The sequence below is a fragment of the Condylura cristata genome, unplaced genomic scaffold (assembly GCF_000260355.1).
Source record: "Condylura cristata isolate star-nosed mole 26May11 unplaced genomic scaffold, ConCri1.0 scaffold00005, whole genome shotgun sequence".
Lineage (NCBI taxonomy): Eukaryota > Metazoa > Chordata > Mammalia > Eulipotyphla > Talpidae > Condylura > Condylura cristata.
Window position 1 is genome coordinate 58,506,822 of NW_004567106.1, and position 15,879 is coordinate 58,522,700.

A 15,879-nucleotide genomic window follows, 5' to 3' on the forward strand; every position below is an offset into this window, starting at 1 on the left:
CATAAAACTGTTCCTTTAAAAAATAAAAAGATTTATTTATTTATGTATACAGAACTGGGTACAGGCCAGAGTTGCAGAGGGCAGAAGGTGGTGAGAGTATCACTAGAATCAGAGTGGGGAGCAGAACAGGCAGATTGACAAAGCACACTGATGAGGGAGCAGTGGGAAGGTCAGGAGAAGTCTGCTACACCATGTGGGTCACCTCCGGGGCTGGGGATCGAACTCGCACTGAAGCGGCTGCAGCTCTCTTGCAGTGCTGTGCTTTAACCCATTGCACCACCAAGGAGGATCCATAAAACTGTTTCTAACACAGATGTCTTTGGAGTTTGCAAGTATCCAGATAGCTTCTATGGCTTCCCATTTGCAGGTTAGCTCATTCTAGACTTGTCTGAGTTAGACTTCAAATGAGAATGTGTTGTACCTCACATGAGATCCTTTAAAACTTTTTTGCTTTCTCTGGATTGTTGAGATTTAATTGAGTAAAACTGAATTGATAGAAGGTCTCATGGTTGCAAATCTAAATGAAATGTAATCTCATATGTTTTCCCCCAAATTCCACCTTTTTATTGCCACCTGAGCCTAAAAAATGCCATTTTGTTATTTGGTTTTTGATTTGGGAGTTAGTGTTTGCCTTTGGGAGAGTCCACTCAAGAGATTATTTATAGGGCATACAATATGCTGGGTGCTGATCTTTATGCTAGCAATATAGCAGAGACTGCCTGTTCCTTTACATTCCAGTGTGAACTGACAAATAAAAAGAAAATATGTAAATGGTGAAGATGCTGTAGAGAAATTAAAACTAAGATGGTAGAGGCTATTCCATGGTTGGGAAGAGAGCAGTTTAAGTAGAGTAGTCAGGGAGTTCTATCTGAGAAGTTAGACATTAGTGAACGCCCGAAGGAGGGAAAGAGCAGGCGTGAAGGTAAAGGGAGCACGTGGGGGTACGTGGATGGTGCGAGGGCACCTGCATACAAAGAAGGCATCATGCCAGAGCAGAGCGGGCAAAGACAGAGTGATGTTGAGCAGTAGGTCAGCAAGGTAGCCATTGCTCCAGCAAACCACATAGTTCCTGTGAACCACTACAAATACTTGACTTTTCACTTGGAAGAGACTGGAGCCAATGAAGAGTTTTAGGCAGAGGAATGATGATAAAATGTGTTGACTGGATTTCTTCAAAGGAGTATTCTGGTGGAGAATGGTTCTTATTATTGTCATTGAGAGTGAAGGTTAGAGTCTTTGTTGCTTTTCCTGTCTATTTGTAGTAGTTCAGATTCTGTTGCCTTAAAAAATATTTTTAATTTCAAACCAATTATAGATTTTCAAAAGTTGGAAGAGTTGTATAGAGGTCCATCCCATGTATTCATCATACAGTTTCCTCCAATGGCTCTATCTTAACGTAATTTTAGTATGATATCCAAAACAGTAATTTGTCATTGGTTTAGTGTGTATATATTACTCTCGTTTACTTTATCACATTGTAGATTCATGTCACTACAGCCACAATCAAGATTAAAACTATTCGGTCATCATAAAGATCTGTGTTTGCCCATTTCTCCCATCATCTATCACTAATGCTTTCCTTCTCCATAATTCTGTCATTTCAAGAACATTATGTAAATGTCATTGTATAGTGTCTGTAACCTCCTAGGCCTTATATCCTTCACATCTAAACTATTGAATGTATCAATCCTTTTCCACTCAGTGTCTGGAAACTGAGCATAGGCTGTCGTTGCAAAATGATGCCTATGTTAAAACACAAGATCTGAGTTCTAGTTCATATCAGTTACTAAATACTATTTGTCTACCCTAAACTTTAGACTAGTAATCTATAAAATAAGGGGATTGGAATAGAAAACCAAGATCCCTTCAACTTTCAGCTCTGAATATAATTAATGGAATCTTTCTGATTTGTCCTGTCTGTGATAAGAAAGTCCACCTTTCATTAATATTGACTGGTCAGCAATCTCCTATAATCCTAAATATATTGTGAAATTCAGGAGGGCTACTCAGGTTGCATCTCATAATTATTTTTTGATACATTGCTGCTACTTCTTTCTGTTTCTCAAGTATAAGCTTGATAAGTCAAAAGAGTACCTGGCAAGCTATTTTCCACTATTTTTAGTGATAACCTGCAGAAGTAAACCTCCTTGACATATAATCTAGTGAACTGCTGAAGTAAAGGAAATGTGATAAGTTGCCATTAAATGTCAGTTTTTCTCTTGAATCAGTTCCTCACTCTTGAATCAGTTCTTTAAACACATTTCTAATAATGAGGTACATCAATTTCCAGTGGTTATAGAAAAGTACTTAGCTCGAGTAGAAAGGACTAGCCAATGAAGAATCTAAAAGATTGAATTTAAAACATACTATATGGGGCCCTCCCTGATGGCTCAACGGGTTATGTCGCAGCACTGCAAGCCAGCTGCAGCTGCTTCAGCGTGAGTTCGATCCCCAGGCCTGGAGGTGACCCACATGGCTCAGCAAACCTCTCCTGACCCTCCTGCTGCTCCCCTCAGCAGTGTACTTCATCTGCCTGTTCTGCTCCCCACTCTGCCTCTGGTGAATGCTCTCATTGCCCCTGCACCTCTGGCCTGTACCCCAGTTCTGTATGTATGTATAAAATAAATAAATCTTTAAGGAAAAAATAAAATATACTATATGATCCATTATTTGTTCATCCTTCCTTCTGTTTTCTTTTTCCACCCCTCAATGGCCCAGAGTATTTAGATAATGCATCTCGAGAAAGTGAATAAATATCTTTTCATAAATTCACCAAGCATCCTGGCCTCCTACCTTTCCCACCATTATTTGTGTGGACAGAGTAGATGGTACCTTTAGTGACCCCGAAGGAAAACTAGAGAGATTGTGACTCTGCCACTCTGCTCCACACACTATCACCAGCTAATAAATACTGTTGAAATAATCTGTAATCTGCTTGGCCTAGAATATTATCATCTAGTGCTGTGTGAAGATATGGATAAGAAGATGAAGGTATATCAAGTAAGCATGACTATTCACTGTTGATCTGTAAATCCTAGTTCATTTTAAAGATTAGAATATATCTGTACTGGAAAGTATTTAGTGGCTCATTGAGATCTAGCCTTTCATTTTTTAGATAGGTTATGCAGGCGTAGCTCCTTTAAACAGCCAGAGCACTGGAATAAGAACCCAGATCCTCTGTCCTGAATCTCTGCTCTGTGCTATGAGTTCTCTATGAAACGAGCTCATCATTGCTCTCTATGACTGCAAAGGGCTGGAGGAAGTGGAAACATTAAGTGGCTTTCATATTGAGGAATAAATATAAATGCTGCGTGTAACTTGTCTCATTTGTTGAATATAGGAAAATCGGGCTACATTCATTAACATTCTTGTTTTACCATATTCATTTGTTTTACTTTCTCCTCATTTATTTCTTCTAACTGAGATGAGGATGCTTCCCCCCGCCCCCCATTAAGGTGTTGATATGAGATAATGTCTCATGCTGAATACTGCAAATGTCTTCTTTAGAAAGTAGGTTTCCTCTTGTGTACATTTTGGAAAGCAAACAAACAAAATAAATTAAGTTAAAATTGAGTTTTTTTTGTACCTCCAGATATGTAATTGTTTTAACTAGTAAGCAGTTAACGGCTTCTGATTTGTTTTTTCCATTAAACAAATGAATGTAGTTAGGCATTCTTTTTTGTTTAGATACTCAAATCAAGTAACAGGGAGAATGTCTCACTGGCAATAGACTTCTCATTTACCTTGTTCATTCATTCTAACTAGCACATGTTGGAACTGATTTTCTGAAGCTGGACAGAAGTATCTTTGGGAAAACAGAAATAAGTTGTTTTAACTTAAAGATACTCACCTTCCCTGTATTTCACACTTTAATGTACTGTGGCTATCCCTGAACACCCTCAGGAGTATCCTCCCCAGGGCCAGTATTCCAGGCTGCCCCACCTCACTACTCTTCTGCTGCATTTCTGCTTTTCCAGAGTGGCTGGAACTGGGGATGTGTAGATGGCCTGAGTGCTTCTCTGCTCTTTAAAGGAGCATATCGGCAAGGCAAAGGCTCACATCATAATGTAGTAAGCAGGGAAGGTGGTCGCGACCCCCACACCCCGACCCTCTCTCCAGGTACCTAAGCAGGAGGTTCAAGATTAAGTGTCTCCCAGCCACCATGCTGGCCCTGTGGTCAGGGTGTTATTTTGATGGCTGAGTGGTTCCTTTGCACTGTAAACTTCCAGAAGTTTACTATGGCACCTTTCCTTCACCGCAGAGTTCCTGGGTTTTCTGGTTTAGAGGGAAGTGTGACCAGTTTAACCCATTCTTAGGAACTGAGGAAAATCCTGGGAGCCCAACTCCTTAATATAAGTCAGTTCAATCCATGAAGGTGCTTTTCATTGTTTGGACCAGCGATGCCTATGACTGCCTCAAACAACCAGAAGTTATACTGGGAGGTTGTGAGGAGCAGAGAGACCTATGGTTGAAACATCAGGCATGGAAATAGTTGCGGCCCTGAGCAGCTCCAGGGCCAAGGAACAGGAAGCACCCAGTTGTCTTTAGTTGGGCCCGCACTGCCCAGGACACCTCGCCACCCTGTGGGGGCTGACAGGACACCAGCGTGGGAGGATTCTGACTGCCTCCTTTCCTTTCCCCCTCTCCCCTGGCAGAAACATTGATTGGCAGAGGTGCTGGCCTGTGTCTGCACTGCCTGCCAGGTATGGGACAAGGGTGGTGGCTGATTTTTCTCTCCGCAGTATATGGTACGCAGCAGGTTGTCACTCTGTGTAGAGAAGGTTCTCGCTGTTGTAGTGAAGACTGCATTATGCACAGAAGCAAGTGGTGACAACGCTCAGCTTTTGTAGCATCAGGTCAGGTCAGTGACTCGGTTCAGGAGTGGGGCTATGGGGCACCAGGAGCCCTGCACCTTTCCTGAGGGAGAGGAGCTTGGGCATGTTTTCATCACACTCCTAGATCCATGCTCCTTGCACAGTTCGTTTATAAAATATTAATTTCTCAAAAGAAAGTAGAACGGAGAAAATAAGGGATTAAAAAAACATACACGTGTCTACAGTGGGCATTTCCACATTGTGTTGGATTGGGTACTGAGAGAAGAAGTCGTCAGACATTTCTAATGTCATTTCTCCCCCTGGAAAATAGACCTGAATGCCTCCACAAGGCAGACAAATTATTATAATTAAATGTTTAATATATATTTTAGTTAGCATTATTGGTATTAGAGTGCTCAAATCTATAATAGGATGTGGATAGATTATTTTTAATGTGCTGATAAATTTTTAATGCATTCAGGACATCTTAGCTAATTCATGGACACAATATATTTATTCCTATTTTATAGAATGGTAAAAGGACAGCAGCATAATAAAGGCAAATAACCTGTGAATCAGAAGCCTCCCAGATGCCCATCACGATGTTGTGACACTCTGTTCCTTCAGAGAACTCATTTAAGATTGTTCAGGATTTCTCTGTGGATCTGTCTTCGTCTGTAGATGGAGGTTTTTGGATTAGTTTATCTCTGTGGACTCTGCTCAAAAATTCTATGAGTCAGTTATTACTTTGTTTTCTTCTAACAGCCCACAAAGCCCCCTGGGGAAACTCGAGAGTAAAATCAATCCGCTAGCCAATAAATATTTATTGAGTGCCTACTAAGTGTTTGGCTCTTCTTAGACCGGTTGGTAGTATGATGGAGTTGGGAAGACAGGGCCTGTGCACGAGATGATCATGCAGCAGTATGAGGGACCTGCCAGAGCACTGCAGCCAAATGCCTGGGTGGGGGCCAGAGGGTTATCAGTTGGTGGAGGCAAGGGGTGGGACCACAGCAAGGCTTGAAAAGGCTTTTGTGGGCTAGGACAGAGAGGTGGGTGAGGGTTCCTTGGAAGAACGCCTTTGAAGTCTGTTTCCTTGGCTCTTGTGGCACTGTTTACTGAGAGAAGACTGGATGTGGAAGTTAGGTAATGTGGCTTCCAACCTGGGCTCCTCCGCCTAGAGGACGAGCCTGGCGGCCAGAGGCTACCTGAGGCATGTTTCTAACGTTACTTTTTCAGAAGAAACCTGACTGACTAGATGTTAAAATGCCTGTGCCAACATGAACACTCATTCCCTCCGTAGTAGTTCATTAAATCTGAAATTCTTTTGGGTGAAAATCTGAGAAATGGTTCTGTCACTAGATGTTGACATGGAGGATTTGGGTGATTAGCAAGATCCACTTCGTCGATGAGACACCAAGTCTCTATGCAGAGCCTTTCCTGTCGTTTTTCCCTCCAATGCCCTGTCACTTACCTATTTTTGTGACTTTCTTATGCCTCATGTTTCTCATTTGCAAGCTAGGCATATCATTTGGCCCTCATCACATTTTGGTACTTATGAAATGAATTGATAGATGTAAAGCATTTCTATAGAATTGTATTCAGAAAGTTAGTCTTCTTCCCATTCTCTATCCCTCTTCTCCTCTTTCCTTCTCTCTCTTCCCCTTCCCCCTTCCTTTCCATTATCATTGCTTCCTAGATGGTAACCAGTCACAGATAATGAGTATCATAGACATCATCTTGTCCTGGGGAGCTTCAAACAGAAACCTGGGGAGCTTTCTGGTTGTGATGGATTTGAGAATGGTAATTATTTGCCAGGCCTGTGCTTTAAGAGGGTTCAACTGATAGTGTTTGGGATTGGCCCACATTCCAGGTGGCCAAGTAGGGGAGGCTCTAGTGATCCAGTTGAGAGGTGGGGGTGAAAGAACAGTGAAGAAAGCATTGATGGGAGAATCACTGGAAATGTGAATTCACATTTTGAAGGCTCATTTTCTGTAGAAATAGGAGACACGTGGGGCCTAGGTGACTTGGCAGATGATGGTCCTCTCGATAAAGATGTGAGGAGAATCAGCTGATTCGCTAAGTTTCAGAAAAGTTAATCTAGGAAAGAAGGGTTATTTTTGAAATACTGAGTTTTACGCGATGAATCATACAAATTCACATGTCCTGCAAATAGTTGGAACTATAAATGCAGGGGCATATTTAGCAGTGAGTGGACCAGCCTCACTGAATTGGAGGCATTTTTGTTAGTTTACTTTCTTCAAGCTAGAGCCAGTATGTAATTGATTGTCTTAATTGTTTCTGAAGGATTTATTTGTCTCCTCTGGGAAGGAAGCACGCTTGTCTACTAGCAGGAACGTCACTTTGAGTACATACTCATGTACTGTCATATATTAAAAGAGCATTTGAGATTAGTCTGCAATCTATCTGTGGGAAAGATGTTTTTCTTCACTGTTCTCCTTTTTTGTTTTTAAGAGTTGGGAAAATACTAGATATTTTAAGGTGGTCATTGCTTTATTGCTGCTTACATTCAGTTGGCCTCTCTCACTTCACAGGGTTCATCCTTGTCCCTCGTATATTTGCTGACTTGCAAGTGCAGCAACACTCAGAAAGGAGCTGGCACAGTCGAGAGCCACAGCTCTCCTTGTCTTCCAAAGCCATAACCATGATATTGCTGAATAAATGAAACTATCAAATAAGAGGTGGCAATAAGATTACACTACTGCAGAAAATCCTGGGGGCAGAATAAAATTGTCTGTTTAGTAAGCATAACTATTTGATGTTATGCTTCTTTCCCCTCCTTTTCTAAATTGCTTTGACCCATATATTCAACAATATTCTCTCCACTAGCCTGAATTATGAAGTGAGTTTGGTATTTAATCCCACCACTTCCATATATGTATCTTCATCATATTTTCTCAGGGTTTTCTTTTAGGGGATCAAGCAGGGTACACCCCACTATGGGGGCATACTAGAAATAAAGGTAATCAGTATGATCTAACTGAGGAACTTTGGAGGACAGAATTCTCTCTTGACTGGTTGACGATGAGGTGACATCTCTTCATTGCTCACTTTGAACACCCTGGTCCCTGGATATCTTTTGTTCTCTTTCTTTTCTCCCCACACTGAAGGGGCTGTTGGTGCCCAGTGGAACATGGCGTCTGATGCTAGAGAGACCCATGCCAGTGCTTGGAGTGGGCGGGGTATTACTGACCACATCTGATTGGATGGGTGCTGTCAGGGTTCAGAGGCCTACCTTTCTGCATATTAGTCATTTCTTCATGGAATGATTGTTTTTCTTTCCACTCTTTAACTTTTCTTCTTCCTTCCCTTCTTTCTCTTTTTCATTCTACCAGGTTTGTTTCCAGATCTCCTTTGGTTCCATTCCAATCATTTAGAATTCTTAAAATTGGACTTACTGATCTTCATTGTTTTCTTTCCACATCCCTCTCCCCTTAAGATTACAATTCATTAGTAGAAGAAGAGTTCCTTTGCCCCAGAGTTCTTGATTTCATATGCCAACTATAGCTTTAGCACATGCTTATCCTCAGAACAGTCTTGTTTAGAACCTGTGCATATTCTGGACACTCATCAAGTATGAACTGAAACATTCTGAGGACATGCACAGAAGAGAGCTATTTCCCTAGTAAAGCTATTCTTGGGGTCATGCTGCTTATTCTGTCACATTTAACCCTACTGGTTGGTGGGTAATCAAAGTAGTCAGACTTATTTTTCAGAGCCTGGAGTAAGGAAGTTCGTCTTAGACTGTTTCCTTAATACATCCCTTGATAATTGTTGGTTTTTCTTCCTCTTTTCACCCTGGTTCTAAAGTTTTACTAAGGGACGTCAAGGCATTTGAATCTCCCTCTTTGTTTTTGATCTGTGTTCTGTATTCTGGGAAAGTCTGTAGCCATGGTTTGGATTCTCTGGAGGTTATCCTGGTGACAAGACTTGTTAAGTGGAAAAAGGAGCCATTTAGAGGAAAAGGATCAAAAAATCAATTTTAGTTATTTTTAGAATTGCATTAGTTCAAGGGGGAAGTGAAAAAATAGGGAAGACAGTGGGAGAGAGATTCAGTAAATCTATAAAGGATGTTTCCAATTATTGATGCTTCTAAAACAGAATCTCTTGTCTACATACGCTGCTTGGGGCTGTGTGAGACACTTCACAGACACATTGAGGTAAAAGGGTGGGGAAAATCAATGTTTGGGCACAGGGCAGTTCAGCCATTGGTGACTAGAGGATAACAGACTGGGCGGGAAAGTCAAGTGTGGCTCCTTGGAGAGGTCGTCATACCAGCTTGGGGACACTACCTATTGCTCTGAGGACTTTTTCCTAGTTTGAGGCCTGGTTGAAAAGCATTGATCTAGTAAAATGTATGTGATCCATGCCATTGTCTCTACAGCTCTCATTTCAGTTTTTGACTTGCCCTTTAGATTTATTTTGTCCACCTTTAATAACCAAGTCTACCTCAAGCCTGAAATTAATGAGGTTCTTGCCTCAGAGAGCAGGAATAGTAGAGGTAATAGTGAAACTAATCAAAGATCTAAAAGGAAACTGACCTGTGGGCCCATTATTAACCATTTTCCTCACCTGACTCTTTTGGGGTGGAAAGCCCCATTTTCCATTTATATCAGTTTAGGTAGATCTAATAGTCTTCAGAGAATAGTTTTCCAGTCCCTTACTTTCCTGCCTCCATATTGAATTCTGTGGTAACCTCTCTCCTCACTAGTCTGTAACCCAGGGGCAAAGAAAGACATCAACTCCTTGTCACTTCCCTGTGGTTCAGCCCCACAGTAGAACCTTCTCGTTTAGCTGAGTAAAAGTGAGATGAGCCATCTGCTTTGTTAGAAATCAATATTGGAACCCTGTCAACTGGGATCTCCATCCCAGCACATGTGAGAAAGCTTGTCCTTGTATACTTAGAGCCAAGTGTGAAGAAAGTGGAGTCACTTTTCCAGTGTAAGAGACTGGTGTATTTGGGAGTTCTTGGGTGAAAGAAGCCCAGACTACATGGCTGATTTCTTTCCTGGTCCAGTTTCTCTTACAGTAAATAGCCATGGGAGGTGCATTTTGTGCCTTGGCTTATGAAATCTGACCTCCACACCTTGAAGGTTTGTGAAGAAATTGGGGAATGTGTGTCTTGTGTACCCAGCACCTCCACTAGAGAGGTAACTATCACAGTTGACTTGGGTGGTTAATTATCTTTCAGCCCTTTCCCTTAGCCTTGGCATAAATATATTGTAGAGGCATTCGTTATGGGCTTACTTTATTCTGTGTGTAAGCTTGTGTATTTGCTTTGAAGGAAATAATTCTGCTTTTGTTACCTCCACAGACCCTACAGTGACTGATAAAATGTAGATGGTTTTCAAGTGGAAAATGTTACTCTGGGACAGCTAGAGAGAGATCTGTGGAATTATATCCTCACTCATATAGAGAATGAAGGGTGGAAAGAGAGAATTTGAGTTTTACTGTATTATTCTTTATGTGAAATACACATCCATTTTGCACTGGTCCGATTTTATCAAAAGGTTTAATGTAGTGCATTCCCTCTGAAAGAGCTATACTGTTAGCACCGAATCACAGAAGTCCTAGAGCATGTGAACGTGCACACGTGTGTGTGTGTACACAGAAAGTTTTTCATATCAGCAAAACCACTAGCACTTTTGGAAGTCAGGTTTCTCACTCTCAGACAGGGGAGTTAGAGTCATGTTAGAAAACTGTTGGTTCGGAACACTGTTGTGGGTGTCTGTGTGGTCTGTTGTTTCATAGTCTCCTAGAAACTGAAGACATGAAGGGATTAGTCATGTAAGGTATTGGACAGTTGTCTTCTGAGGGTAAATGGGCAAAAGCCCGAGAAGACTAGGAAGCCCTTAGACCTCAAAGTAGGTCTAGCCCGTTGGAGCAGGGAAAGAGGAGAGAAGGTCACTTGGAGAAATCTAGGCCGTGGGTCAGTTCTGAGCCTTCACACACTGTGTAGGGATCTTTGACTGAGAGCTGCCCAGCAGAGGAGGCCTGTGTCTCTCGTCAATAGACCTGCATTGGTATCTCTGCTATGCCTCGTCATTGGCTGGGAGCAGCTGGTGGGAAGCGTGGCCTTGGCTGAGACACTGATGGATTTTGGAGCACAGCAGCTGGGACTGTCAAGTCAGTGATGTTTCCTGCAGTCAGAGCTCTGAGAGGCACGTTTTCTTGACTGCCACACATGGTTTTCAATAGTAATAGATATAGAAATAAATGTATAGAAACAAAAAGATGGAAATGTGTGCTACTTAGATAAACTGCTGGTTTCAGAACGACAGAAAATCATACAAGCTATGATTGGAACGTTTGTCAGAAAGCACAGAAGCATTCACTGAATGATGGGGGACACTGCCATGTGACCCAGAAGTCAGCTTGACCTGGTTTCTGCTGGCAAAATTGGAAACAATTTCATCAGCAAAATGGCCATAGGAATAGATTATAACTCTTGGAATAATAGTGAGATTATATGATTTTATACTGCTATCGGTAAATAAATGAATAACTTGGGAGTTTGATACGGGATAAAAATTACACTTTACAATGTGTCTGCTTACAAAATTCCACTAATTATAGAGGAAAAGAGAAACTTTACAGTGAAGAAGCCTGGTAGACACTGTTTGGGATTATAGCCCCTAAATTATATATCATTTTATAGAAGGCCAAGGGAACAGTCAAGCTTTTCTCTTATGACTTCCTGCAGAAGATGTGGCACTTGCATCTGATTGTGACAAGGAAACAGGAGACAGATCAGAATATCTGGCCTGTAGTCATCTGAAGTACTGGGCCATGATCTTGTAAAATGAACTGTTTGAGACTGGGACAGGCACTAAATGCACTGCCTGATTCTGAACCAGATCCTTTCCCCATAAGTGTTCTGTGGTAACTGTTGGCCAGGTTTGAGTAGGGTTTGTGGATTAGATGGTAGTAATGCATCTGTTTTATCCTGGTTGTAGTCATTGTGTTTTGACTCTATAGGAAAATAACCTGATTTATAGGAAATGCAGAACTCAAATAAATTGGGGATGATACAATAGGTTGATTACTGTCACTATACAAAGGGGGGGTGTTGTTTGTACAGTGCAGACTGGTTCGGTTTGGATATGTCTTAAGTTTTACACATACTGTTAAGTAGTCTAGATGATTTTATATAGTCATCCAACCTATTAGCACATTGTTACTTTCGATCTTGGTGTGGAATAGTCAGGGTTAGGGAAGGCATACAAAACTGATGAGACTGTGGTGAACTACTGCAATTGAAACCTATTCTTTACAGCCCTGTCCTCATGACTGGGCGGAGAACACCCTTTCTTGATGTTGGCAGAACACAGGACCCCATGGTTTCCAAGGTATCTTTTAATGGTAATGAGAGCTTCCTAGGAAATGAGTTGGGGGAAGTTGTCTACCCTGCAGTGGTTTTTTTGAGCAAGCCTGTGTGTGAACCTCTGCGCCTTGTGTTTGTCAGGAGCACCTACGACGCCTGCCGGAAACAGAGCCTTAGCTTCTCTTTGTTGGGAGAAGCATTTCAGTCCCAACACTACTTCTGTCTATGCTTTCTGCTGATACAGAGAGAGATGACCTCCTGTCAGAGAGTCCAAGACTGTTAGGTCCCTTTCTGTGTGGTGACTGTGAATCACCTACTTGAGCCAGACATGTATTTGGAGTGGAATTACTGATAGACTCAAGAAAGCAAAACTCACACATTTGTATGTAACAGCATAGTCATGGCACACAATTTAATGTCTCTTTTTCCTGGACAACACATCAGTGTCGGGTTCTGAGCATCTCTGACCAGGAAAGGCTCGTGACCTTTCATTACCAGCCAAAAGAAATGAATAAAAGTCAAGAGCATTTTCCCTTTCTCCCTTGCATTCTTTTTAAATTCCAGTATTAGAAAATGGGGAGGAGAAAGATAAAAGCTGGTAATGCTGTAGAAACCTTTGCTCCTTAATTCTTGTGCTTGGCAAGCTTGACTGACAGATGCTTAGGATAATAAATAATACACCAATACTACATTTCCAAAGTGATTAGCTATTTTCTGTTATTTCAAAATCTCAAATTGCTCAGGATGTGTTATGTTAAACGCAAATGAAAAGACTTGCAATTTTACCACAAAATTTGTTTATCCTAAGTTGGTACTTTGCTTCAGAAAATATTTGCTGTCAAATGCTGGAGCCCTGACTATAGAGCTATAAGGGTGTGCCCTGTCCGCTCAGACCTCAGGAGACAAGGCAGCCCACGAGCAGCTGTGCAGTGTAAGACTCATCACAGGGACGCGTGCCTCGAGGAGGAAATGCACACTTTGATTTTCTTAGGTCTGATTCGTCCTAAATGCCCAATAATGAGTGTTGTTGGTTTTTTGTGTATTTTTACTCCCCTTCCTGCTCAGCACCGGCACCACTATTGCTGCAAGCGAAATCGTAATTAGGGATAGGAAGTTACGAGAACATGGCTTAGACTCGAAGTAAGCTTTAGAGAGGACAAGGAGGAAGGTCATGGTAGGGTATGGAGCTGGACACCTGCACCTTACCTGGTTCTTAGACATTTTCTAAAGGGAAGGAGAACGCAGGTCTTGTGGGGTAGGAGAGATTCTCTCCAGTTCTCTGCTGGTCCTGCACATGCTGAAGAGTTCTAGGAATTGCTTTGAGCAGCCTTAAAAAGAAGAGTATTAAACATCTGGGCTCTTTTCTTCATGTTCTCCAGCTTTTCGCTCAAGTAGCTTGTTTGTGTGACTTTTTCTTTGCCCGCTTTGTCATTTCAGCTTTCTCTTCCAGGGGCCTGGAATTGACTATAGAATGTCCATGTGCAGTAATTCAAACTGCAGTACAAATAGGTCTTTGTTCTTCTGGCATTTCAAATCTGCAAGACATCTCAACCTGTCACGAGTGGATTTGCGTGCCCCTTCCCCCACCGCCCCTGCCACCTCCTTTACTTTATTCCTTCTTGGTGGGTGGAGTCTCTCTCCTGCCCTGTTGAGGCATCTTGGTGACAACTTTTGTTAGATGCTCACCATTTATCAACATCCACTACAGTGACTTGGGGATGTTGGCATTCTCCAAGCTGCCGAAGCCAGCTCCATGACAGTGACAGCGTTTGCCAGCACGCTTATATGGTGACTCAGGAGACTGGGTGGCCAGCGGAGCAGCCTCTTTGTGGGAGTGGATTTTGAGAAGTGCTAATTCCGTGGCGGTTTAGAGATATTAATATCATGCTGGCAGCAGAGGGGCACAGAATGGAGGAGAAGCAGCCACAGCATCTTTTCCTCCTTTACCAGCACATATTTTCCCTTCTTTTAAAAATGTATGTTCTCCTGGGTTATGATGAATAGAACACACACAGACCAGCGCTCAGCGTCTCTAAAGTGTGAGTTTCTAAGAACACAACTGTGTTAAGAGTTAACTACACTGCCAGACCACACTAAATCACAGCATATGGCACCTTGGCCGATCGCTTCCCATCCCCCCTCCCTGAAGGGCCACTAACCAGATGGCTTGAATGGGGCCTTCGGTTTAATTATGACAGACAAAGAAAGACATAACCTCCCTCTCCTCATACATACCTCCTCCTGATACATACCTCTTGTTTCTTGATGCTAGCTACAGGAAATATTTGAAAATATGTTTCTGTAGTTTGATTATTTCATCTTTGAGGGCTCTTGGGGGGGTGATGTGCTGCCATGCAAATGTGCTTCCTGAGTTTTCTGGGAGCCATTTCCAGGGCAATCTTCCTTCTTCTACTTATAGTGGCGCCTCTTTCTCACTCTGGAAAAGAAATGATTCAGTAAATGTGAGAAGTGCTTTAAACAGAGTTCTGATCAGAATATTGTGTGGTGGGAGAGTTCTGATCAGAATATTGTGTGGTGGGAAAAAGGGACTTGGAGTATTGCCCCCAAGCTGGGCATCTCAGATTTGATACTTTTTAATGTATTTCTTCTCTCATCTCCTGCAGTTTTCATAAAGCACTTTAATTCCATCCCTAGACCTCCCCCCCATCCCCCAGCTCTCCCTCACCTCATACGCCCCCTTACCTTCCCTCGCCCCCCTCTGAGCCAGAGAGCCCCTCACTGATGGGCTTTGACAGAGAAGCACTTTGTAGTGTTAAAACAGCATTTCTTACATTGCCAAACTGGAACAAGACAGTTTGGAGTTACAGTAGAGGCTAGAAAGGAGATTTTGAGAAATTTAGGTCATGCTTTTATGTGTTTTGTTTTTTATCTGTGTGCCTGAGATTTTAGAGCAGACTTTTCTGGAGGGTAGTGACTTGTTTATAACATTCTGTAAATAGCCTGGCCTAATGTGGGCTTTTTACAGATATTCTCTGCTAGTTTTATGTATAGATTGATATAGCATCTGACTGTACTAAGCAGGAAAATGCTGAGCTGGGGGACTTTGTTATTTTACCTTTTTGTTGGATTTCTACCTTGGCAGCTCATTGTCTCGTCGCCCGCAGCTTCTCCCTCCCTCTGCCGGATGCCTTAAGACCTTTGGGTGCTAACTGTTATTATTTCTGTTGACTGAGTCCCATCTGCACCTCCAGTGCTCACTGACTTGTCTTTTCTGTTGCAGAAACATTGCTGAGGCCCTTGTCAGCAAAGGTCTGGCCACGGTGATCAGATACCGGCAGGATGACGATCAGAGGTCTTCTCACTACGACGAGCTGCTGGCGGCAGAGGCCAGGTGAGATGCACACATTGGCACATACAGACAGCCCCACGGCTTTCCACTGTCCGAACCACCCCTGAGCAGAATGGTGTGGCAAGTAATATGCCGAAAAATTTTGTACCCTTTTATTATTCCTTTCCCCCGATGGATAGAAAAGGGACATACTTTGAATCAGTGTTTACCCGGGAATACATGTGCTGGGCCTCCATTTTTCTTTAAGATATGCTCTCCTGGGCCCTCCCTGGTGGCGCAGCGGGTTAAAGCACAGCACTGAGAAGCTAAAGGCACTTCCGCATGAGTTCGAATCCCGCCTGCCCCGGAGTTGACGCATGGCGTGGCAGACCTCTCCTGGCCTGCCCGCTGCTCCCCTCAGCAGTGTACTTCGT

The 15,879-nt window shown here is 42.5% G+C and overlaps 1 protein-coding gene across 1 annotated transcript in view; it reads left to right on the forward strand.

The window, feature by feature from the left end:
* Positions 1-15,879, forward strand: part of SND1 (staphylococcal nuclease and tudor domain containing 1) — a 381,281-nt gene that overhangs the window by 190,588 nt on the left and 174,814 nt on the right. The window contains exon 13 of the mRNA XM_004677002.2: positions 15,398-15,508. Within this exon, the coding sequence (XP_004677059.1) occupies positions 15,398-15,508 (111 nt within the window). The remainder of the gene's footprint in view (positions 1-15,397; positions 15,509-15,879) is intronic.